Source organism: Oryza sativa, chromosome 11, assembly GCF_034140825.1.
Source record: "Oryza sativa Japonica Group chromosome 11, ASM3414082v1".
In the NCBI taxonomy this organism is placed as follows: Eukaryota; Viridiplantae; Streptophyta; class Magnoliopsida; order Poales; family Poaceae; genus Oryza; species Oryza sativa.
Window position 1 is genome coordinate 18,106,852 of NC_089045.1, and position 25,262 is coordinate 18,132,113.

Below are 25,262 nucleotides of genomic sequence, written 5' to 3' on the forward strand. Positions count from 1 at the left end.
ACCAACAGCACTCCTTACACAAATCTCGACTAAACTCGAAACCCTAACTCAACTATCAACTCAATTGCTCTCAAAAGCGATACCGGGAAGCCTCACGCTCCCTCTCTATTTATACCAGAGGTAGGCAGCCTAAAGCCACGAACCAAACTCATACTAGAAATCCTACTCACCCTAGGAAACCCTCAAGTACAAGAAACAAACTTTACATAACCAATCATATCAAATTTGAACTCCTTCCAAATTCGACTCCGCATCCCATACGCACACAATACCTCCATCGTATGCCATATGGAATCTTCACCAACCACGTGCATTGAACTCTAGCCTTAGTATCCCGCATGATCTCCGACCACCACGGACGTCGTCTTATCCCTAAGCCGACTCCCGGTCCATCACCGCAAATATTCTCCCGGCATCTCGAGTCACGTACACATGGAACAAACAAAGAAACCATATTCCGAGACCAAGCTATCCCCAACTTGACTCATTAGTAGCAAACAATAGTATTAGATACGCATAGTATCTATCTAGAAGCCATAACCATGAAACAATCACGGATATCCAAATAAACAACCTGAAACCGAAACCGACACAGCATCGGCCGGTTAGACCACGGGCTGGCCGGTCTGACCGCTCGATCACCGCCGGTCTGGCCGGCAACCCGTGCCCGGTCTGACCGGACCCAAATCAGCAACACCTGTAGATCACCTGTAAAATTCCAATCATCTCCAAAACCACTTCGCAAATAAATTCCAAATATCAAAACCTATAATCTCTAATGCCAATTGTTCATCATAGAATAATAATCAAAAACACCTTTGATTTTACACTTATTTCTATATAATAAAGAGATCATAGATAATTATTTATACATATGTATTAAATATTATATATATTAAAACCTAACAGATTTCTTGGAAAAATTATCAAAGCAAAATGCCGATGAACAGCGAAGGCCTCACCTGATGTGTCTTATTCAAAAAATAGTACATACATATATAGTTTTCAAACACAATTTACAACACATGCCTGTGCGAATGCGCGGGCTACCTTCCTAGTTGATCTAAAGTGCTGAGAAATGCTACAACAGTGTGCATTGTTTGTCTGCTGTCCTTTTTGGCAAACCAAAACTCTGAATTTAATCATGAACAATTATTAAGACATGTCTATATATTTGAACTAAATATATTTTTAGAGGTAAAAGTTAATTTGAAGAGGAGTACAAATTTACAGCAAGAATCAATGGTGTTAGGCATGGAAGAGAATTGAGTTAGATCACAATATCTTATTGACAGAACTAAATTGAAGCCAAATTTCTATCAACCATTAATCACATGCACGTTTGAGTTATTTATATATTCATACAATACAAAATTGTCAATCGCTAACCTGCAGAAGGACATGTCAACGTGTCAGACACCTATGCCTAACTGCATATCCATGAAAATCAAGAAATTACAGTAGAAAGCGACTTTTCTACACTCACAAAGTGACAGTAAAATCAAAGGCAACGGTTATAAGTAGAATACGAACCACAAATATGTTTGTTTTGAAAGAAGCCAACTATTAACCAGAAGAACCTGTATTCACAATCGGAAAGAATTATTGACTGAGAGATCAGCTTTGTTCACAGGGATAAAAATAATATGACACAAAAAAATACCTAAAAATATGCCTCATGAACTCAGGAGCCTTCTTTGCTACTTTGGTTCCTCCTATTTACTGAAGCCCAAACAATGATGTCACTGCATCCACACATCTGGCCATGTCCTAAGATACTTGCTACATTCTCATCCACCAAGCAATCAACCTATAAGAGCAGGACCTCATATGTCACCTGTAAAAATGGAACGTTCAAGTCAATATAATCGATCAAGTTACTGCTGGTTCATGGGAGCGCAGCCGATGAGCATGTACATCCATCGTCTGAACAAATATCTAAAGTATTAAAAGTGACCCCCGGCTGCTCGCTCCTCCGATTTTTGTGCTGGCGTGGCCGCTCCCGCGTCGCGACACGTCATGGGGCGCTGGAATCCGGTGAGATTTCGCGAGCGCTCGTGAGGCCGCGTCGTCTTTGGAAATTTTGCAGAAAAGCCCTCTCTTTTATAAGTATTTCATTATACGTCCTCTCTGTGATTTACTCCGGTTTAAAAATATTATGTTTAGGACCTTAGAGTCTTACGAAATCCTACACGAAGGAGGGAAAAAGGGGAAAAAAGGACTGCACCCTGAATCGTGAAAAATGAGGGATCTTTGCGCAAAAAGTCCTTTCCTCACGCTCTCTCTCCCCCTCCCGAGATCCCCTATCGCGTAAAAAAAAAAAAGAGCCCGCAGCCGCCACGTCCTCTCGTAATATTTAGGACCACGTCTTTCCATGCATGTAGACAGAAACAAAAGAAAGAATGCCATCGTTGCTGCGGTCATAATGAGAATAAGCAGGAAACAAAATTCATAACAAAATATTTCGACAGGTAATTAATATGCATGATGGAATCAATGTAGCATATTCGTGAAGCAGCAGACCATGAATTCTAATTTGCATTGGAATCCTTATTAACATATAAAGCTTTAAAGTAACCAAAAATTAGTAGACAACAGGGCATATTTCTTCCCTATAATTCATACCGCAGTATAATTATGTTGAGACTTGAGATGATCAGCACTGAATAAATGAACTCTTAATCTCTTATAAATTTGCACAGATGCAAACCAACACCCAGAAATATCTTAGCAGCCTGCAGGCATGGTTCATATCGATGCACAAAAACATACGGAATTTCAATCGAAGAATTATGTCGCTGAAATACCCAAAGGTATAAGTGAGTGTCATATGGAAAAAAATAGAAGTAGTGCTGTTGAACCTGACATCGTCGGCAACGAATACACTTCTCTGCCTATGTGAGGATGAACAACCAACGGTGTTATCATTGATGGAGAAGGAGGATGATGCCCAAGATGGGCAGCAACTACCGCGGCGGGTGGTCAGTGGCAGGGAATACGTTGGTTGAGGCGGGCGTTGGCCGCACGGACGTCAAGCGGCCAATCGAGGAGGCACGATGGAGCGGGCCAGCGGGGATGGCATCCATCGAGGTGGGCGTCAAGGCAGACGAGGAGACTCAATCGGACTCGCGCCAAGCTACTAATGTTGTTGGCCATGCCGCCATTCCCTCCCTCTCCGCCTCTACCCTCCCCTAGGTAAATGCCAGCCGCTCCCCTCTCCGCTTCTCCCCTCCCCTATAGAAGGTGACGCCGACCGCTCCCCTCTCCGTTGTCATCAACAAGGCCGGGGGTGGTGCTCAGCGGTGAGGTGAGGCGGGCGGCAACGTGGGGGAGGGCGGCGCCGGTGAGGTCAGGCGGGCGGAGCGGCGGCGTGGGTTAGGTCCGGCGGGCGTGCGCGTTCTTTTTTTTCGCAACGTTTCTTTTTTTTTCTTGCACGGTGCGGTTTCTTTCTAAGGGATGACAGGTGGGTCCCACGCGATAGCGGATCTGAAGGATTACAAAACTGTGCCAAAGAGACGAATTTTTTCATAGAATTTCAATCCCAACATAATACTGGTACTAACCCAATCAATGGTTACCTCTACATTACTAGTACTGATGATTTACCTCTACATTATTAGTACTGATGATTTCGGTGCAGCATATATATAATGGCAGAAAATTGTGCAAAATTAATTGTAGGTTCAATTGCAGAACAGCAGAAGCAGAGTGCAAGATGAAATGGCCTACTAAAGCCGGCACCACCAATGTGAAAATGATACCCTCTTAGGCAAACTTATAATGTGGACATATAAGTAGTGTTCTATTTGTAAGGCCTGTTTAGTACAACTCTAACTCCTAAATATAACTTTAGGAGTTGAGTCTGAAGTGGAGTTGTGGAGCTGCCTAAACCCAGCTCTACAACTCCAGTACATTCTGTGAGAGAGCTCTACCCAACTCCACTCCCATTTTTGGTGGAGCTAAAACTGTTTGGCTGAGCTCCAGCTCCAGGAGGGGTGGAGCGGGAGCTAGAGCTGTGCCAACCAGGCCCATAGTTTTGAAGGGCTGATGATCTGATAATCCTATTTATAAGAAACCATCCACTACATTTGTAGTTTAGAAACCATCCACTACATTTCATCCGCATGTGGCGAACCTACTCGTATCGGATGATTATAGGATTAGGAGTCATCTGGAACTCCTTTTGCTCCACATTATACCTTCACCTACCTGACACTCCAGAATCCTGATGCAGCTGCTCCGTTTATCAGGACATAGGTGTTGACGCAGCTGCTCCGTTCATCAGGATTTAGGAGGCGTAACACCGGATAGAGGTGTTTGGCAACCTTGATAGCTGTGCAAATGATAGATTGCTGTAACAGAATTAGGAACCGGACCTGTCTCAACCAGTCTAACCCTACCTCTTGTTACTTGTTCTTTAGTAACCATCCTTCCCGTGCACATATAATGGCAAAAAAATGATGCACAATTGATAAAAGGTTCAGTAGCAGAACAAAATTTTGCAAGATGAAATGACAAACTAAAGCCGGCACCATCAAGGTGAATTTTCTGCTCTCTTATGGGAACAAGTGACAGGGTATAAATATGTAGATGATTATACAATTGCCTATTATTTCCGCATCCTCAACATGCACAATTCCAGAAGCGGGGGTTGCCCCTTATGAAACTGCTAAATTAGAGGGAAGGCAAAAAAAAGAAAGAAACAGAGAGGAGAGCGATTTGCACATATCCCCCGTTTGGCAAAAGCTTTGTCCATTGCAAGGCACCTGTATAACTACAACAAAGGGATCAAGGCACATCACTCGAAATCGAATGTCCAGAGGTGAGTTTGTTCCATATATAGATGTTTAAATAAGGTCGGTTGTCCCGTTTACACGGGGCAAAAGAGCATCCCTAACAAGCAAGAACTTTTTCCTGCCTGAATGCGATACATGTTGGAAGTCTTGAAGCAAGCTCCGGTATGTAAAGCTCAAATGTGAGGCAAAAGGGCGAGACCTGTACAGCTTCGGCTCCTCAAGTTTTGTTGCGGGTAATTTACTCAGAGAGTCAAGAACAGGAAGCAGCATGAAACATTTGCACCGAGGATGGCTTAGGACGCCTCTCTCTCGGTGCCTCTTTCACCAGAGGGTATTTGCTGGGAATCTGAATGGGTGATCCTCCGAGACCTCCCTGAGACATTGTCAGGCGATACTTCTGAATGTGCTGGTACAGGTGCCAGCATACGTCGGGCAGACACATCACCAGTTGGTGATGTTGCGAGACCATACATCACAGTTCCCATTGGATGATCAAATTTGCAATTCGGACCAAACTTGCAGATGCCATAGCGAGAATAGAATGTGCATATGGGCTCTCCCTGCAAGCAGGAAAAAGAAACAGAGGATTAGGCAACACTTGTCCATCTTCTATATTGTATGTATTTATGTTTTATCGGTTTTGAACATTGCATGATAAACAACCAGCAATTACTAAAATGTGCATTGGTACGCTCCATGCATAGCTATTGTCGAGAAATCAACTACACATAATAGAATCACATGCAGAATGCCAAGTCATCACTCAGAGTAACTAATCACTAATCAGCAGTAAGTAGGCATCGTAGGCGTGATGATAACAGTATCAATAAAAGAAAGTACAAAAACTAGTGTATGCAAAGTAAATTTAGAAATATGCCAATCTTGAATATAGTACCATTTACACATTATTGTATTCAAATGTAGATCAACAATCAAAATTAGCATGGGAATTCTCAGTCAAGATGCACAAGTGGAAATCTAATTCGCCCCATGGGATTCTGCTTAGCCATCAAGTTCCTTCAAAAAAAAACAGCGAATACCAAGGAGGACTGGTGCAAATAATACACTAAATGGTTTCACTTTCTGCAAAGACAACTAAGATCTAACTAATTTACACCACACTCCCTGTAATTATTTTGTACATGTTTATATATTTAATATATTAACATAGTAGGAGTCTCTCCTGATGTCTCTTGTCAAAAAACAATTACATCACATGACAACAAAGAGTTCTTTAGGACAGATTTATTTAAACTACACTACACGGATTAGTTTATTTTTTCTAATACCCTCTGTCAAAGGAACCACCACTCCCTATGGAAAAAGGGATTTGCCGCATGAGGTTTTATAGACAAAATGAGGCCACAAAGCTAAGGCAGCATACAGCAAAAAATTAAATGACCATGTTGCTAAGAATACATGAACTTAGGAACTTAGGGTGTACAATGCTATAAAAGACTCCCTTACCGGACGCAGTGGAAGACCTAATGAGCTCAACGCACAGTTTGGAGTAGGGATAATTCTCTCCTTGGGATGATGGAACTTGCATACAGCACCAAACTTACAGTCCCCAGTCTTCATATAGAACTGGCATTCTGGTTGGTCAGGTCGCTCTGGAAATATGCTCTCCCTCTGTACTGTATATAGCCCAAGAGGAACAGAACCAGCTTGGTATGATGAAAACATTCCCTGGTCACCCATGTTAGGTGTTTCACTGTGACGTGAGCCAGTATAGTATTGTGCACCTCCAGCTGTCCTCTGTTGATCGTCTGAGGATGAAGAACCAATTTGTGCCTAAGAAAACATAAAAATAGTTGAGCAATCACATATTTGACATGAAAGCTACAGAAATGATGGCACGACAAAATCAACAATTAATCTCAAGGTAAATGATTTTCCATGTAAAAATATTAAGCTCATCACTCTAGGCATGTGGATCAACACAAATATACAATAAGAAAATAATGTTTTTTTTTACTTTAAGAAAAATAATGCTTGTTAAGACAATAGATTTAATTAGCCTCTAATGGATGACATGAACAAGCCAGCATACAATAGATTTATATAAAAACAGGTAACACTTTGTTGCGCAGAGTGATATTATAGCCAATATTTTCATTATTGTTATTCTAAAGAAATAAGGATCACACTTCAAGTGATCTTGTAAGGATATGTTGGAGATCTATTACCCAACAGAAAGGCAGAAATAATTATACAGATGTGTTTATTAAATATTCAATTCTTTTTGCTGCGGAAAAGTGCCAATCAGGTAACAATTGGTGACAAACTTCAAGGTAATTAGCAGTGTGTAACTGATGACAAAATGTGGATGCTGAACACTGCAACGGGTGAAGCTGCCTCTTCTTTCCTACCACAATATGTGGTAGAAAAAGGGAATACAAAAAACAGATTAAATAGAGACCATAAGACCATAGTCACTTTGACAGCATTCTCAATAAACCAATGAATTGCACCATCTACTCCACTGGATGAGTATACATTTAATAGACGATCGTAAATGTCAAAGTGGGAGAAATAAACATACTGCATAAGGATTCCACCCTGGAACTTGAACGAGCCCTGGAGGAACAATCACTTGTGCATAGCTAGAATGGCCTGGCCACCTTGGACTTGCAATAAACGAAGCAGATCTTGACAAGGGCCAGTTTGTTACAGCCCCTGGGTAAGTATGCTGACTAGGAGAAGTAACTGACTGTCCAGGTGAATAAACAGAGCCACGTACAGCAACCATCGTATTAGATGGCTGTGGATGATGAAACTTACATGTGCTCCCAAATTTGCACTGTCCGGTTCTTAAATAATAAGCGCATTCCTTCTCATTCTGTGGTAATAAAATTTAGGTAACTAAAACAAATATTGCAGAGAAGTTGCAGAATAATGAACTATCCTTAAGTCCAACAAGTAATAGTAAAAGATAATGGAAATTTAGAACAAACCGGCCGCAATGGGTAGCCTAAAGCATTCAGCTGTACTCGGGTTGCAATTGCAGCTTTTTCTCGGGGGTGGTGAAACTTGCATGTTGCTCCAAATTTGCATGTTCCAGTCTTCAAATAATACTGAAAAAAAAGGTGAAGCACAATAAATAATACAGAAAACAATGCTGCTAAGTCGTCAAAGATAAGATATACTAATAGACAGCTTTAAGCAGCTACATTATGAATATATGTCGTCCAAAATACCAAAACAGTCCATATCATCATGCAATGAACAAGAAATTCAACGAACTAAACTAAATCACACTTGCTAAGAGTTGGGTTGGATGCAAGTCATTCTACTCCAGTTTATTTGGAAAAATCCAAGCTATGGCTTGCAATAGAAAAAGATGCCAACATTACACTCAAGATCATGCTCTTTGATCTTGTTTAAGATACTACAACTTCAAGCGCCAAAAAACATCAGGTAAAAGCATCAGAAAGTAAAATAGTAAGGAGTTGTCTGTGATAATGTGCATGAGGCAACTCTGGTGTTGGTATTCACCAAGTTCAAGAGAATTAGCGCTGCAATTAAAGGATGATTTCAACCCATGTGGCTGCCTTCATCAAAGTAACCACTTAGATCATACACTTATGAAACTATTTATCTTTAATGCCCTCAACTTCTTACTGAAGAACAGCTAAGGAAGAACCTCTAAGACACCTGCGGCTTGACAGGGCACAGGATAACTGAAGAACAGCGATAAAACAATTTTAGGCAATATTGTTTCAAATATTACCAGCAAAAAAATATTGTTTAAAATAGCTCAAAAATAAGGGCGCAATGTGAAACTATCAAGTATGTTAAAAGTTAACGTCACGAGTATAAACTTTCAAATATCAGAGCATTAAAAGATATGAAACACCACCAATCCGTTACTGTTACATGATCAAAAGTATCAAAATTGAGGAAACTGTTAGAATGGAAAATCTCACTTGACATTCAGGTTGACCAATTCTTTGAGGATATTCCCCCTTCATCCTTGCAGCAGCAACAGCCTGATGATCAAAACCATTTACATCAAAGGTAAGAATTTATAGAAAGTAGCACAAAAATGGTGAGTTCCATAAGCTTTCCAACTTACAGCTTTGAAAATATTATCATGCTCCTAAACTATGCAAATCTAATAAAAAATCTATGAATTCCAAAAGATAGAAAATAGAAAAATATTTACAAGTCATTTGAAGAGGTTTTCAAAACAGCCATATGCCTACAAAGGAGGAGCCAAGCTGTTATCTGGTTTTCACTGTTGTGTTAATTGTTCAGGAAAATAACTCGCACATGAACTCCAAAAGAACCAATCTAGATAAATTCTTGTAATTAGAAGGGAATCGCTACAGAATCAACAAAGTACTTCCTCTGTCAAAAATTCAAACAATTTACATAGATTCAACTTGTAGCATTAGTCTTTACCACACTATATTTGTAAAAATTGTAGAAGACATTAATGCTAATGAAAAATATACTCTAATGTGGAAAAAAAAAGGGTACAAGAATAGTTTAGTGTACCATCTTACGATCTGCTGGGTGATTAAATTTACAGGTCATCCCAAACCTGCACAAGCCAGTCCTCATGTAATAACTACAATCTGGTTCTCCAATACGCTCTGGGTATGGCCCAGCTTCCATAGCTTCTCCTAGATTCATCTGCCACATTGCCTCTGCAATTTAATTATAACAATACCGATCACTCACAAAAAATTGCAGCAAAATCTATAAGCTGGTAGATTATTGACATCAAAGGAGAGAAGGTAGCATCAAGAAAAGTGGAAAATGGACACCAAGAATTCCTGGCAACATCATTCAACAATATGACTACTAATCCATGTCATTGGATACCTTAAGACTGTTGCAGTGAATAAACACCACATGAAGACGGACATAGAGAGAGCTGGACTGGATATTATGAAGTGACAAAATAAGCTATATTTAGCCAGTATAACGGGAAAAAAATTAATTTACATAAAACAAATAGAGAACTACTGAACTTAATCATACTAATGATCCTCTGTACCCTCAAATCACATAAATAATTATCATCACAATACACAGCCTCAGAACTCAAAAGATAGAGAAAAGTTGCACCAAGATTAGGAAATAGATTTCCACCCATATTCTTTCTACAGAAATCAATAAAATTCATTCATTCTATCTCGAGTAAAAACCGAGTCGTAGTCAGTTCATCATGCCCTCTATATCATTATAATAAGTGATTCACTATCACTACATAAACTATCTAATACTCTGAAAGCTTCGTCTTCAGCTGTTCAGATACTGACAAGAAAGCATCTGCAATAAATACAATTACATCCTAGAAGACACTTAACATTTTAACACTTTTCGCAGAAAAGACTGGTATTGGCAACAGTAACAAGAGTTCCCAAAAAAGCCTTAAATTAAGCTGAATCCTAATTTCATTGTAGCTGTGGACCCCAGTATAAAATCAGACCTAAACCTCTTCGCCAGAATCAAATAACTTAAATTCCAACACAAACAGGAAACTTTGCAAAACTGAACTACACCCAACTCAAACAGCACCATAAATCAGATTAACTCAAGGTTCAACCAACAAATAAATTACGCAAACCAAAAATGATGGAACACCACAATCACACAAGTATTCCCCGCATTTAAAATGAAAATTCAGATCACTTGCTACCTCTCCGCAATTTCACTTCCAAGACCAGCTAATCCCAAAACTGTTCCTCCCATCCAAAACATTCACCTTTAGTTCTTCAAATACCCATGATAAAACAAAGTAAGATTAACATATCCATCTAGAAGAGTGCAAACCAAATGATGAGATGACATGTATTTCTAGAGTTTCACTTTTCTGCACCCAAATCAAAAACTCCACTACGAGGACCAAATCAGACTCAAACACTGCCTTCAAACAAAAATTTCACCATACAACCATACTTCAAGAAACATAAATCCATAAGAAGCGTACTTGGAAACAAAAGCAAGATCCGAGATCCAAATCCTACAAACTCTGCAGTTTCAAGGATTCCATTCCTTAGAAAAGAAAGACCCCAAATGAAATAGCCATACAAGTACACTAATCACCAGCTAGACAGGCTACACCATAGAACAAAGACAAAGACCTAGGAGGGTGCAGCACACCTTCATCAGAACTATGGGGCCCAATCACAGAGGCTGCAACAGCAACTGCGGTAGCAGCGGCTGACAAGCCCTCCCTGGCAGCACCAAAGCTGATCCTGCCCATCAATGGTGTCGCCTTCACAGCCACCCGAGGCATCGGATCAGAAATTTAATCTCAGGTAATTGCATACTTGGTATAAATAGTTCAGGAAGAACCATGTACCAATAAATATAATCATAAAACAACAGAAACGGCAACCAAAAAGGATTAAAGTGTTCCCTTTTCTGCAAAAAGATCCCTATACCACTTCCGCTTCAGCGTTATCAGAAAAAAAGGAAGAACTGAATTAATTTTGTAGAACATACCTCACAGCACGTCAAGTGCTAAAGATGCATAAAGAAATAGTTAAATTTATAGTAACGGTTCAAAACAATTGAAAGTACTGTCATAACTCATGAGATAAGGATGGGTTGTCACACTGATAAACTTTTAATAAATTCTTTCATGTACCAAATCTTTAAGAACAGCCATACTGCTTCCATTGTGGCGTTACCAAAAAGACGACAAAAGTGAATTTATCATTTTGTACACGTGAACACAAACAAATGAAATTAAACTTGCTAATTTTGCTTATGAGAAAACAACCCAAAATATTGCAGAACTCCAAATTATCACAGAAGAATGAAAAGTGTAACTAATTAAATTTTGTCTGCAAGAAGAATAAGGTCAGAGTCTTTAGGGGCAGCGTAACTTCAAGTCACAAATACTAGCAGGCAAGCTATCCTACCAATACTCTGACCAATCTTCCAAAACTGAAGTATCAATACCTCATCCTGCATTGTGCATCAGGTCATCACCTCACCAGTCCATTTTTTAACAGAGAAGGGTAGTAGGTCTTTCTAAACAAAGTATCCTCACTAAAAACCTGCCATATCCTCCAAAGACCTTTAATGTACTGGAGTTCAAAATTTTGAGTCGTGATTACAACCATACCATCAATCTATATAAAAGAAATGCGGCCAAATTTAGAAATGTTCATCCTGATACACTTCAACAAGAGTGATACAAAAAAAATAAACCCAAAAAGGCCAAAAATATATGTAAACACACCCCATGTCTATGTGCCTTTCAAGAACCCTTGGTGGTAACTCCTTTCTACCTGATAAATAGCTCGGATACTTGCCCAGAACATTCACAAACCATAACAGCCAGGTTGAAAACATACTGATGTCCATATCTTACTTCAACCACACAACATAATTGAGTAAACATTTACAGAATGATAGCTTGAGTCCAAATGAAATTTAACCGAACCACTGCCTGCCCTGCCCTCATGATTCTTTCCAAAACCAACAATAACATTAAAAACCTTCCCTATCTTCCAAAAACAATGTATTCTTTCCATTTGAGATTCTTACTATTCTCATGGAAACACCATCGACAATCACCGACATCCAATAGACGCACAAACAAAAATTCACATAGAACTCACCACCGACAACGTATCCACATTATAAAACATATCAGCATTGTGAGAATGACCAAAACAGAGCGCTCCTGCATGGAGTGGGATACCAAATCAGCTCAGAAACCTCGCCTTTCCGACCCGATGCACCGTTCCAATCCAGCAAGCTGGATTGACTTCTCCAATATGGTACATGAGCCCAAACATATGAATTAATCACCGAATCGAGCGGCTCCGCCGCAGAGCCAGCACTGCGTTGGAACACCGTCCGCCATCAAAAATTAACCGAAACCCTCAACCCCCCACCACACCCCCGCCCACCGACAGCACAGTGTTCACCAGCATTGGTCGGCCGCACGCGTGCCCTCCCCTCCCCACCACCCCCCGCCTGCCGCCCAAACCCTAGCACCCGCGCCACCGACACCCCCGCTTCCCCACGAGGAGAACCAATCGAAACCTACCCCCAGCTGGCACCCGCCTCCGCCGCTTCCCCCCACACCCACCCTGACGGAAAAGGAAAGCGAACGACGACGACGACGACGACGACGAGGATGAGGATGAGGGGGTCGTCACCTTCGTCGACCACGTGGGGCCCGATCGTCGCGGCAGCAGCAGCAGCGGCGGCGGCGGCGGAGGAGGAAGAGCCCTCCCCAACGCCGCCGGCGGACGGCGCCGCCGCCATCACCGCGGCGCCTGCAGCAGCAGCGGCGGCAGCATCAGATCGCCGCGCCGTCGCGTGCACGCGCGCGGGGGTAAGGGCGGAGGAGGAGGAGGCGGAGGCGGAAGAGGGAGGAAGGAAGGGGAATGAGAGGAACGAGGCGTCCCCGTTCGGACAGCCAGTCGTTTTTGTTCCTCTCCTCCCTTCCCCGCTTTTTTTCACCGCCGCGCGGCCGCGCCAACCAACCCAGTCAACTGGGGCCTTCACCGCGGCTACGCGCACCCCACGTTGGGTACACACAACACGACAGAAGCAAAAGCTACCGCCCGGCTCCGCGGCCCGTACATGGAGAGGGGCCAGGCCACGCGCCGGACAGAATGACGAGTGGGCGCCACGTCATGGCGATGGCGTGGGGGAGGGTCGTGGGTGTGGTTGTTTTTTTTTTCACAAAGCTATGCTGGAGATATGTGACGACGTGACGTGTTTAGTGTTTTTGGACGTCATGTTTTATAGTTGGTATCGTCTTTTGCGCCTGGGATATGACGAGAAAAAAAATGTTATGAGCGTCACGGCGTGAGGGCGTGGCGGATAGGAAGGTCTTGTATCTTTCTTTCGTGGTGACGAGGGTATACGCTGGCACGCAAGGAGATGCATCAAATATTTTCGATATTAGATTGCGTATGAAATGTGTGTACCACTCGAATCATCTAGAAAAGCACTTATGGTCTTTTTTTTTTAGGCAACAACCTGAAATGTAATCCTGCTATTGATAGCATTTTTCGTGCCAAGACATGGGAGATATGCGACATGACATGACATGGCAAATGTCTTTTGTAGTGTCATATTTAGTACTAGATACAACTAGAAGAATGGTTTATGTACCACGGTATGTTAATATGATAGATAGCCCTATATTTTTGTTATAGATATTTATCTTCTCTTCTACGAGGGAAAGGTTGTATGCTGACACACAAAACAGATTTGTGGGATGCTTTCGGTGCTAAATGGTATGCCAAATCAAATGTGTGTGATTGACATTAATTGTTGGTTAGACAACAACGCAAAGGGACAAACTATTATGTGTATTTGTGGCAAAGTCCATGCATTTTTTGTAAATGATTGTGTTTGCCTTGCGTGTTAGGTATGTTCCCTTTTACTTGTTGATTCTTCCATATTATATATCAATATAGAAAGTAGGTGAACCATGAGGTAAACAATACACTATTTATATTAAACATTTAATTTGATAAAACTCACTTTTTTGTCTTGATTGTCTATTTTATTGCATTGGCCTTGTGTGTTGCTATATATAGCAAAAAGGTATCATGTTTCAAAATTGTCATGATCTTTTGATCCTTTTGGGAAATGAGTTTTTGTTGGAGCACACAAAGAGGTTGCTTCAGACATTATAATGTTAAGTAGCCAGTACAAATCTAGGATACATGTGTCTAAGGATTCTTAATAGAGAAATGTAGGGTTGACTTATTTTAGAATGTGTCGGTCATATAAATAGCATCATGAATTTTGTAAAGTCAATAGTGGAATCACATTCATAATTTTATACCAGATATAGACAGGATCAACTCTAGTTTTTTTTTTCACCGGCACACATTAGTGATTGTACATGTTAAAAAAATGTGTAAACCAAGTATGATTTGTTTGAAAATTGCCAAAGCAAAGTTAAAATTAATTGTTTGATTAGAAAGTAGACTAGAATGGAGTAAAATAGGGTCGATGTGTGTTGTAGCAATATGGTCCATCAAATCAACAAAAATTATGCATCTTAAGCTGAGTTTGAAGGAACGTTTGGGCTTAGTAACTTAGCGGCTTGTAAAATGAAATAAGCCATTAGCATATGATAATTTGAGTATTGATTATTTTCAAACTTGAAAAATGGATCGATACGTTTTTTTGAAAAACTTTTGTAGAAAACTTTTACACAAAACGCACCGTGTAGCAGTGTGCGAAGTGCATTCATGGTAAACGAGGGAAAATTTCAACTCAAATGCTCCTTCAAACACAGTCTTATTCAGCATAAAAGGTTGCACATAAAAAATAGTGCAAATTTTCATGGCTAACTAGTTAAGTCCATCCTATTTGGCCTAATAATAAAAAAATCAATGAAGATAATAAAACTAAAAGTAAAAGGGAAATATGGCTGAAAATTCAAATTTGTTAGGTCTTCAATAAAATTTACCTAAAAAATACAACGAGTAATAATCTAATAGAATAAGGTAATAAAAGTAAAAGTGAAATATGCAAACAAATAAAATTGTCTGATTACGAGTAGAAAACAAATTTTAAACTGCAAATTACTTATTATTCATCTACGGAAGTTAATGACAAATAAATAATATTTAAAAAAAATATGAAACATCATGTAGAAAAGGTATGGTGGAACCTTCTACAAATATAATAGGTAAAGATTATGATATTGTGCCTCATTCCCATAGCCTGGTCCAGTATTGGTGTACTGCAAGCCCTTTTCTTAAAAGGAAAAAAAGCACGATAAAACTTACCTTACCTGAACATGGTACCTATGACTTATAGGTTGCAACATTTTTTTTTAGAAACGGTTGCAACATACTCCCTCCGTTTCACAATGTAAGTCATTCTAGCATTTCCTACATTCATATTGATGTTAATGAATCTAGACATATATATCTATGTAGATTCATTAACATCATTATGAATGTGGAAAATGCTAGAATAACTTAAATTGTAAAACGGAGGAAGTAGTAAACTGGATATATCCTTCTGATGTTATGTATGTGATGATATTACGAAATATAGTTTCTACTAGAAAATTAGTCCAAAATAATGCGTTATTCGGCCAATGCAGTGGACTAGAATTCAATGACATGTTGTAGCTTCTCCCACAGATATCAAGGTGACAAAGTACAAATTGGGGTGTCGTGTTCTTCTCTTATCAGTGCAGTTTGGTAATGAATTGATATTTGGTGGAAAGACATAAGATTTAGCATCACCATCATACAATATGTCCATAAATTGTTAATGACAACTACCACTCAAACAAGATGACAAATCAACAATGATTCTAGCTAGATATCCAAAACAAAAAGGTTAAGACTGTTTAGAAATTTTAAAAATAAAATACTGTTATTAAACGACAGGCAAGGAGTGTTGGGGAGAGCCCATGGGATTAAAATTTCACTGAGAAAGAAATTGTATTAATCATATTAAGAGTGTGCCTGGATCCATTTAAATTTTGTTTGTACCAAGATTTAAATGGTGGAGTTTCTTTTCTTCCCTGTATTTTTTATTATTTTTTACCGGTGCACTTTTTTATTATTATTGGTGTGTAATATTCCTTCAATGTTTGTAATACTTGGATCGAAAAACCTTTTGGATACTATTGATAAATAGAGATACAACAAAGGGACTACCTACAAGTGTGTCGATTTTTAAGGACTAGTATATCGCATGTGCGCAAGGGGTTTTTAGTTGAAGAAAATTATTATTACCATCATTTTATACATATTCATGGTTAACAACTATCATCCAATTTTCTATGGTTAACTTACCTCCAGTCAAATTTGTCAACAAAACCGTAAGAATTCTGTGGTAGCGAATGAATTCAATGTGATCATAGAATTTGTTCTTCTTTGGGTTTAAGAAAGATCAATGAGCTTTGCTTACACCATCCATCCATCGTTGGTCAGACGGTCACTATCCTAACAAAAAAGCCCAAATTTATTAAGATATAGATTTTACCTCAGTTTCCGTTAGCACATCTTTTAAATTATAAAATGGTATGTTTTGTGTGAAAGCTTTATATATATATAAGTTGTTTTAAAATATCAAATAAATATATATTCCAATTTTATAATAATTAAAACTTAATTAGTAATGCGTTAATAACTTTCTCATTTTATGAGCGCTAACTTAGTATTCATCCAACTCTATCATAAACCAGACCATATGCCAAGCAAGAATTCACGGCAAAGAAAGTTTTGTTTTTTTTTTTTTAAAAAAAGAGAGCCAAATACATATGCACTTGGGCTATTGCTGCCGTGTACCCGTAGCAGAAAAACCACCCCACAGGCCACAGAAACCGTCCACCCCGGTAGCCGCAACGGGAACCAACCAGGGTCGCACACGCGAGGACCTCCCTCCCTCTCCTCTCGTCCAGCCTCTCTCCGTGCGACCACACCCAACCGCCGTCCGATCGTAGATCGACGGCTGCCGATCGCCCCAAGCCGGCGCGGCGGCACACGCCCCGCACGTGCGCTACCTCCCATATCCCACGTGGCGTCGCCGAGGTGGGAACGCGGCGACCTTGGGCCGTCAAAAGGCGCCTGGCGGGGGTGGGGCCCACACTCCCTCCTCCCCGCGCGTGCCTCGGTGGGGCCCACCCACCACGCCGCCCGCCCCACCGACGCCCACGCGCACCCACCTCGCTGCCCGACCTGGCCCACCTCCGCTCGGGCCCACCCGCCAGCGACGCGGAGCTGGGGGCCCCGCGCGGTGGGGGAGGCCCATGCGCGGTTGCGCGCGCCACGTGTCGGATTGGGATAGGGAGGCCGGATATGTGGGGCCCACCGCGGGAGTGAGCGAGTGTGAGTGAAGAGATTCGCGCACCGACGGCGGCGTCCGGTTTACTTACCCTCGGGGCGAGGGGGAGGAGGACAGGTGGGCCCGGGGGGTGGGCGGCGGAGGGAGGCGGGTAGATGCGCCGGTGAGAGAGAGAGAGAGGAGAGGGGATTTAATGAGGGGGTGGGCCCACGCGTTAGGATTGAAGGGGTTTTGACTTTTGACCCCTGTGTGTGCTGTGCGTGGGATTTGATTACGGGGGATATCGATCAGCGAGGCAGCAGCAGCTGTTTTTACTGGGATTGGAATTTTGGAATTTCTTTTAAATATATAAAACTGTTTTTGTTTTCGGAATGCACCGGCTAGGTAGTTGTATGCACGCATGGAAGCTGCAGCCATGTGACATTTTTAAGGTGAGTTTGAAAGTGATGATTGGGTTTTACTACTCTCTTATTTATTTACTGCAAGCATGATGTTTTTTTTAAAAAAAATAAATTTATTTATAATAGTTATCACTTAATTAATCATGTGTTAATAATCTAATCCATTTTTCGAGCCACTGTAAGCTCCGGCGGAAATGATGAACGGAGCCTGATATGTAGTTAGGGGTGGATAAAAAGCTCAGACTTGGTTTGGGCTCGTATAGTTCGGATCGGCTCGAAACCAAAACGAGTCAAGCCTAAGCCTTCTTACTAGCTTGTTTCTGAAATGAGCCAAGCCCGAGTTGGCTCATGAGCTCATTTGGCTCATTCTAATAGTGCCATATACAAGAACTACACACCTTTTCTAGCTTTTTATTTGTTGGAAATGTAACTTTGATTGCCATAGGACATTGAAGAAAAGTTATCACTTTATTGCACATTCGATATATTAAAATATTGCTCGATTTCTTTTAGTCCTACTTTAGGTTTACTTGTTGCTCGAGGCCATTAATGAGTTGAGCCGAGTCTAAGTTTTAGCTTGTTGCTTGTATCGAACCGAGCCAAGCCGAGCTTTCACCAAGCTTTCATGTTTCCACCCCCTATATGTAGTCCTAAAGAAACTACACCGGGCATTTCTACGATAAATATTACTCCTAATTAACAAGTGAACAGTGCAGCGCGTACAAAACTTTTTTTTATCTTTAAATTAATTAGTTGCACGCCAAGTTTTCTTCTTGATGAAGCTATCGCTTTTCAACACCACTCTCTCCAATGCTTCACGCAATATTCACATGTTTTCGTGAAAGAAAACTTCATAACCAAACTTGGTCCATCTATTTAAGAAGCACAACATCATTAGATCTACCTAATGTAGATAATTAGGCCCACGGGAACCATTTATATCCATGTCATCAGTAATTAGAAAAGGAGAAAAATGACTCTTTATAACAGAAGTACGCCTACGTCAAGTATTCAATATTAAAGCCAAATTGACCAGATTAGTATGGTTTAGCCTTTGTGCAATTGAAGGTAGACATCACAAAAGATGCCAACTAATTAAAAAAATAGAGATCAAAATTTAGGTATATATGAAAACAATCATGGAAATTCCTGATCGACCGATATTCGTTTCCGATTTTTACTGGGTGAACAATGTGGAAATGATTATTGATGAAAAAAAATAAAATAGTTAAAAAAATGAAAAAATCTAAACGATTTTACTATTATACCGTTTGTTTCCGATTTTTACGTCTTCTTTATGACAATTACCTTTTTTATCATGGTAATTACGCAAATATCTATAGCACATTTCTTTATTTGATGATTCATAGGCCCATCAACTCCTCAACGAAAGCCATAACTTAAGTGAATGGTTAAAATGGAGACAATGCGTAATTTACATAGTGTACCATTGAGTTTATTTCGTCATTAAATATGTGATTTTATAGCTCAGTGTTTCCAATATTTATTACCTATTTCCGATCCATACCGACATGTTTCCATCCACATAGCTCCGTTTCCAGTTTCTTGATAACGTTCTTATTTTCGATTTTACCATTTTTTTTCATTTTCAAGAAAAGAAATAGTTATATGAATGGTTTATACATTTTCCCACCATTTCCAACCGTTTTCATTCCCAAGATTCAAAACTATGAAGGCTATATAATAACGCAATATACGCTTCAGACCTCATGTAGGTCCTTGATCTGGTGACATAATTGAAAAGTCTTTCTTTTCCTTCAGAGTGCTGAAAGGTTAAATGTTTTTGAGTAAATTGTACCCATGGTGCATCAACTTGGCAGGTGGGTGTAATTTGGTATAAAAACTTGAGAAATGAGCGTTATAAGTATAACAACTTGGCAGATAGGTATAATTTAGTACATGAACTTTATAAGTGATCGCATAAATGCAATAACTTGCAAGATATGTACCATTTTGATACAATAAGTTAAGAAGTTATGCGGCAACTTAATTATTTGGAGCACTTTTTTTTATACATATTCAATTTTTAAGTACTTATTTTGATAATATACTAGCGTGGATTTGTATATAAAGAAAACAAAAATTCTTAAAGGTAATTGGATGTGCACTATAATTCTTAAAGATTAAATTCAATATTATAAGGTAATATCCATAGTATTGCTATGTAATGGCATATTAACATCATGAGAAAAACTCACCTAGCATATACTTAGCTATTCTTGTACTAAAACGCACCCACTTATCAAGTTGTTGTACTCGAACGTTCAATTCTCGAGTTCTTGCACTATATCGTACACACCCGCCAAGTTATTGTACCGTGGGTGCAATTTACTCAATATTTTTTATATACTAAGCTAGTCTAAATTAGAGGCTAAGACTGTGTTTGGCATGGAGGGTTGAGAACTATCCACTCAAAATGGAGCAACTAATTAGCACATAATTAATTAAATAATAGCTAAAAACTTGGAAGAATATTAATATGATTTTTTAAACAACTTTCCAATATATTTTTTTACTATTACGTGAAAATGTAAACGGAAATGATTTTACTATTATACCGATCGTTTCAGAATTTTATGTATTGTTTACAGTATTTCTGAATAAGTAACTATCAGTAGTCGATTTATTTATTTGATCCATAGTTTAGTGGTCCATCAACTCCTTGTCCAAACCTCTAACTTAAGTGCATGGTTAAAATGGAGATAATTTGTAATTTATATAGTGTAACCTTGAATTTATTTCATCCTTAAATGTGTAAATTTATGGTTTAATGTTTTCGATATCTATTACTAGTTTCCAATATATACCTACACGTTTCCATTATATAGTTCTGATGTTATTTTAATTTCTGGTTTTACCATTTTCAATATGGTTATGGTAATAGTTGATACATTTTTCCCACCATTTCCGACCGTTTTCATCTCTTCAAAACTATGAAGAATATATAATTAGTGATGGATCCAGCATGGATGCTAGGGGCTCGAGTCTCCCTACCCCGCTAGATCACCATAGAGAACAAGAAGAGAGGGGAGAAATATGAGTAGGGCAACCGGATTTGGAAAAAGGCAATGAGCCCCTACGAAGACTAGATACATCCCTGTATATAATAACACATATGCTTCAGACCTCATGTAGGTCTTACTCTGGTGACATCGTTGAAAAATCTTTCTTTTCCTTCAGAACGTTGAAAGGTTTCATGTTTTGTATACCAAGCTAGTGCAAATTATAGAGGCTAAGAGAGGTTGTTTCCACCCTAGCAATTGGCAAAACCACGTTATGGGAGGGAAGTAAGAAGCATTTGGATCAGTGTCACATGGAGATGCAAAGAAGAGTAGACCCTGGAACTTAAGCAAATTATTTATAGTGCTGTTAAAAATATTGTTATTTTTCTTTAATAAATATTTAAAATTGAAAACATGGCGTGCTAAGTGTTAAAAGTTCTGACTTAAGACCAGAGAAGGGAAGACAACCTCTACACGAGGCCAATTGTTTTTCTCCCGCAGGCATTTGATCTTCTTCTTACTATTCTTGAGGAAGGTGATCTTAAACACACCTAGAAAAAAAAACATATACTACATTTTTTAGCTAATATAAATGCTCGAGCACATACTTTGAATCTAAGAAAATCCTCTTGTTTATCGATGAATTTCATGTGAACACTATGATTAATTTTAATATTATTTAGTCAAAGAAACTATGGTGTTCAATGTATGGCTTATTTTACTCCAAAAGTCAAATAGGTAGTAATATTTTTCTTTTAAGAAACATAGTGCAATCATAGATGTTCACAACAAGCTCACACTCATCCTTATAAACACGTACACACACCCTACACCTATGTGCACTTCCGAAAGATTGGGCCAACATATCTTGAGATACGTACAACTTAAAGAATAATTAGTCATAAATGCGAGCACACATATCAAGTTATGGACTTAAATCCAATGGGTTGGTTCCTGTCGACGTTTGAGGTCTCGACTACGGTATTTGCATGGTATAGGGATCGTCGGTTCAGGGTATATGCGAGATTGAGATAAAAGAGATGGAGACAGGGATTTTATACATGTTCGGGCCCCTTATCTGATAGGTAATAGCCCTACTCCTGTTGGCCGAAGCCGGTGTTGCTCTATATTTATCTGGATCACACAAGTACAATATTTAGGATAACCTATCTAGCTGTCGTCGACTTGGCGGCATAGATAACCAACACGTAGTCGATGGCAGGGTAATCTTCCTCCTTGAGTACGAACTCGTCGAGATCAGACATGGCGCTAGATCCCTCTTGTCGGCCTCCATAGACACCAGATTGGGTATGTCTAGGCTCATCCCCGATATCGATATTCGGCGGCGTGTGTTGGCTTTGTCTTAGCTTGTGTGTCGATCTTGTTGGTCTGTCATGTCCCTTCTCCTTCTAGGGGGTCTTGTATTTATACCCATAGATGTCCTCTTATCCAAGTATAACTAGTGAGACCAATATGGATACAATCTAAGTAATCCTTATAGTTTCCATATAGAACACTATTCGTCCTTCTTTATATATCCGGAACTCCTATATACGAGGTATGATTCGGTATAAAACTTGGTATATGGTGGGCCCCACCGAGCTTAGTCGATTACTATTGGGTATGTGGTATCCATAACCCTGACAGTTCCACCATAAGAGCATCTGTAGTGTATTGTTGAAATCGATTTAGAGACAAAAAAACCGAATCAACCACATAGTGGGAGTCGGTTGGTACGTGTTAGAGTCGTGTCAGAGCAAAAATCGAATTGAGTTTGGAGGTCGAACGGAAGGCATTTAAATAATATTTGTTGGCATGTTACCGTTGTAAAACCTAGCTAGCCGTTGGGCATTGTGTTCTACTATATATATACAAGTTTACACATATTGATTCACATACATTTCTCCACAAATTTGACCCTCAAATATGGACAACAACTCCACACCTAGTTTTACAAATTTTTTGAACACTGCAATCTCAAGTTCAGATCCTCAAACCCAACCAACCAACAACCCCATAGTTTTCAAAACACAAACAACCAGCAATCCCATGGTTTCTCATCCCATTTTTCCATGAATTTTTCACCCCATCAGTTTAGCCCCAACTTTCAACCATAGTACTACCCACAAAATTTCAATCCATTTGGATTTCCACCAGGTTACCAGCAATTCCCAGCTTCAAGCTATTAACATGGCATTCCTGTCCATGGCAACTTTCATAGGGGTAGTATGGCTACTGGTCCATCATCACCAGTGGACTCAGCTTCTCCGGTCACTTCTCCAATAGCTCTTGTATAGAATACAAGCAAAGATCCAAATGTAATTGAGGAATGGAGCGATGTATGTTCAGATGAGGAAAATAAATGTGTGAGGATGCATTGGTCGAAAGAATACAATTTGTGACTAGTAAGTGCTTGGTTGAACAACTCCAATGACCCAATCAATGGCAATTCAAAGAAGGGACCTCATTACTAGAAGCAAGTCGCAGAAGAATACAACACATATGCCCCTAAAGGAAAGAAAAGAACAGCTATGCAGTGCAAGAATCATTGGAATTCAATCAGCACACTTGTTGCAAAGTTTCATGGATGTTGGTCAGAGTTAAGCAAGACATATCAAAGTGGACATTCTGATCAGCAACTTATGGAGTTAGTTCATGAAGAATACAAAAAAGTGAAGGGAACAAATAAGCCCTTCGCATTTGAGTATTGGTGGAGAGTGGTAAAGGATGAACCTAAATGGCTTAATCGAGATGTGGCTGCTGCATTATGAATAAGAGAAATAAGGTGTCTTCATCAGGAGCTTACACTTCTTCTTCAAACAGAAACACTGATGAAGCAGCTGATGCTGAACACCGTCGACCACAAGGACAGAAGGCAGCAAAAGAGCAGCGGAAGGGGAAGGGGAAAGGGAAGTTGGGGAAGGGTCGGTTATCAGATGAAAGTGTGGGACAATTCAATAATATGCAAATCAAAAAAATCTGAGGCAATAAAAAAAATGGCACATGCTGCAAGCGAACATGCTCAAGCCATTGCTATTCAGGCTGAAGCTGACAAAGAGAAGGCGAAGATGGAAAAAAATCAAGCAGTTCAATGAACTCTTGATGATTAACACCTCATCATACAGTGAGTCACAAAAAACACGCCATGAAAAGATGCTAGACTTCTTATCTAATGAAATTTATGGTGTTGAGAAGTATTTGATGTATTGGCAATGTACCCATCTAATTATTGTAATGTGCCAATCTAATTGGTATATTGTACCCATCTAATTGTTGTGATGAGTGAGAATGTAGCCCAATGTTACCTTGAGTCAATCTTGTGATATCATTGTCATGATTAATATTTGTGATGAACAATTGGCTGTGCAAATAATTTAATCAATGAAATGGTTTGAAATGATGTGTGAATGTTGGCGTGAGTGCGTGCGACTAATGTGGGTTAGGTTGTGATATCTGTGCCCAGAAACGGTTGTTTTGTCTGATTGTGTGCAGGTGACTTGAGGTCAGCCTTGGTCAATGGTGAGGACCGGGACTATGCTCAGGGAGAAGCAGAGGTCTAGTGCGGTCGGGATACCATGTGAGAAAGTGACAAGAGTCAGGATTCTTGGAGGTCAACTTCGGTCAACGGTAGGGATCGGGACTAGACTCAGGGAGGAGTTGAGATCTAGACGGTCAAGGATACCGAGTGACGAAGTTGGATACGAGATGGCATACGGTGGATGGACACCGTATGGGAGAGATCTTCGCAACGGGTTTCATGAGGTGTGCGTGCAAGCGACGGTGTTCGCGAAGGAATTGGAGAAGAGTATATGGTGCTATAGTATGGCATGGTACTGTAGCATGCATATATGTGTGATTGATCGTGTCTGTGATTGGCTGGCATATGGTGCTACAGTACAGGTGGTACTGTAGCATGCATGTGTGTGCACGTTCTGTGCAAACAGGTAGCAATGCAGCGGCTCGGTTGGATACAGACCGTGTCGGCCTGGAGGGCAAGGCAGAGAGGCCGAGTGGTGTCGGCCCGTGCGATGGAGACCGAGACCAAGCCGGTACAGCAGATGCGTTCGGCTGTGGTTTCGGTGAAAAAGGAAATTAAGGGATTGAGTCCTATTGTGAACTAGATGATACCCCGCGTGTTGCGGCGGGACATTTTGGAAGCAATCGTACTAGATTGTTGGACGATATTTTGAGGAAAAGAAAATAAGTAGGAAAAAAAGAATAAAGCAAAGGTATAACATATAAGGATTAATAATGTTTTACAGAACTGCTAATTAAGGATGAACTTT

At 40.0% G+C, this 25,262-nt stretch overlaps 1 protein-coding gene across 2 annotated transcripts; it reads right to left on the reverse strand.

Moving 5' to 3' along the window:
* Positions 1–3,750: 3,750 nt before the first annotated feature.
* Positions 3,751–13,272, reverse strand: LOC4350492 (zinc finger CCCH domain-containing protein 63-like). 2 transcript variants are annotated; one of them, XM_066305059.1, is made up of 8 exons: positions 12,932–13,206; positions 10,914–11,028; positions 9,300–9,451; positions 8,726–8,788; positions 7,754–7,873; positions 7,342–7,638; positions 6,264–6,590; positions 4,513–5,356 (listed from the first exon to the last, which is right to left on the reverse strand). In XM_066305059.1, exons 2-8 carry the CDS (start codon positions 11,014–11,016, stop codon positions 5,090–5,092), a joined length of 1,329 nt encoding a protein of 442 aa, XP_066161156.1. In that variant the 5' UTR covers positions 11,017–11,028; positions 12,932–13,206; the 3' UTR covers positions 4,513–5,089. The 2 variants fall into 2 exon arrangements, with proteins under 2 accessions (NP_001391391.1, XP_066161156.1); NM_001404462.1 differs by lacking the exon at positions 10,914–11,028 and having other exon boundaries at positions 3,751–5,356; positions 12,932–13,272.
* Positions 13,273–25,262: the final 11,990 nt, after the last annotated feature.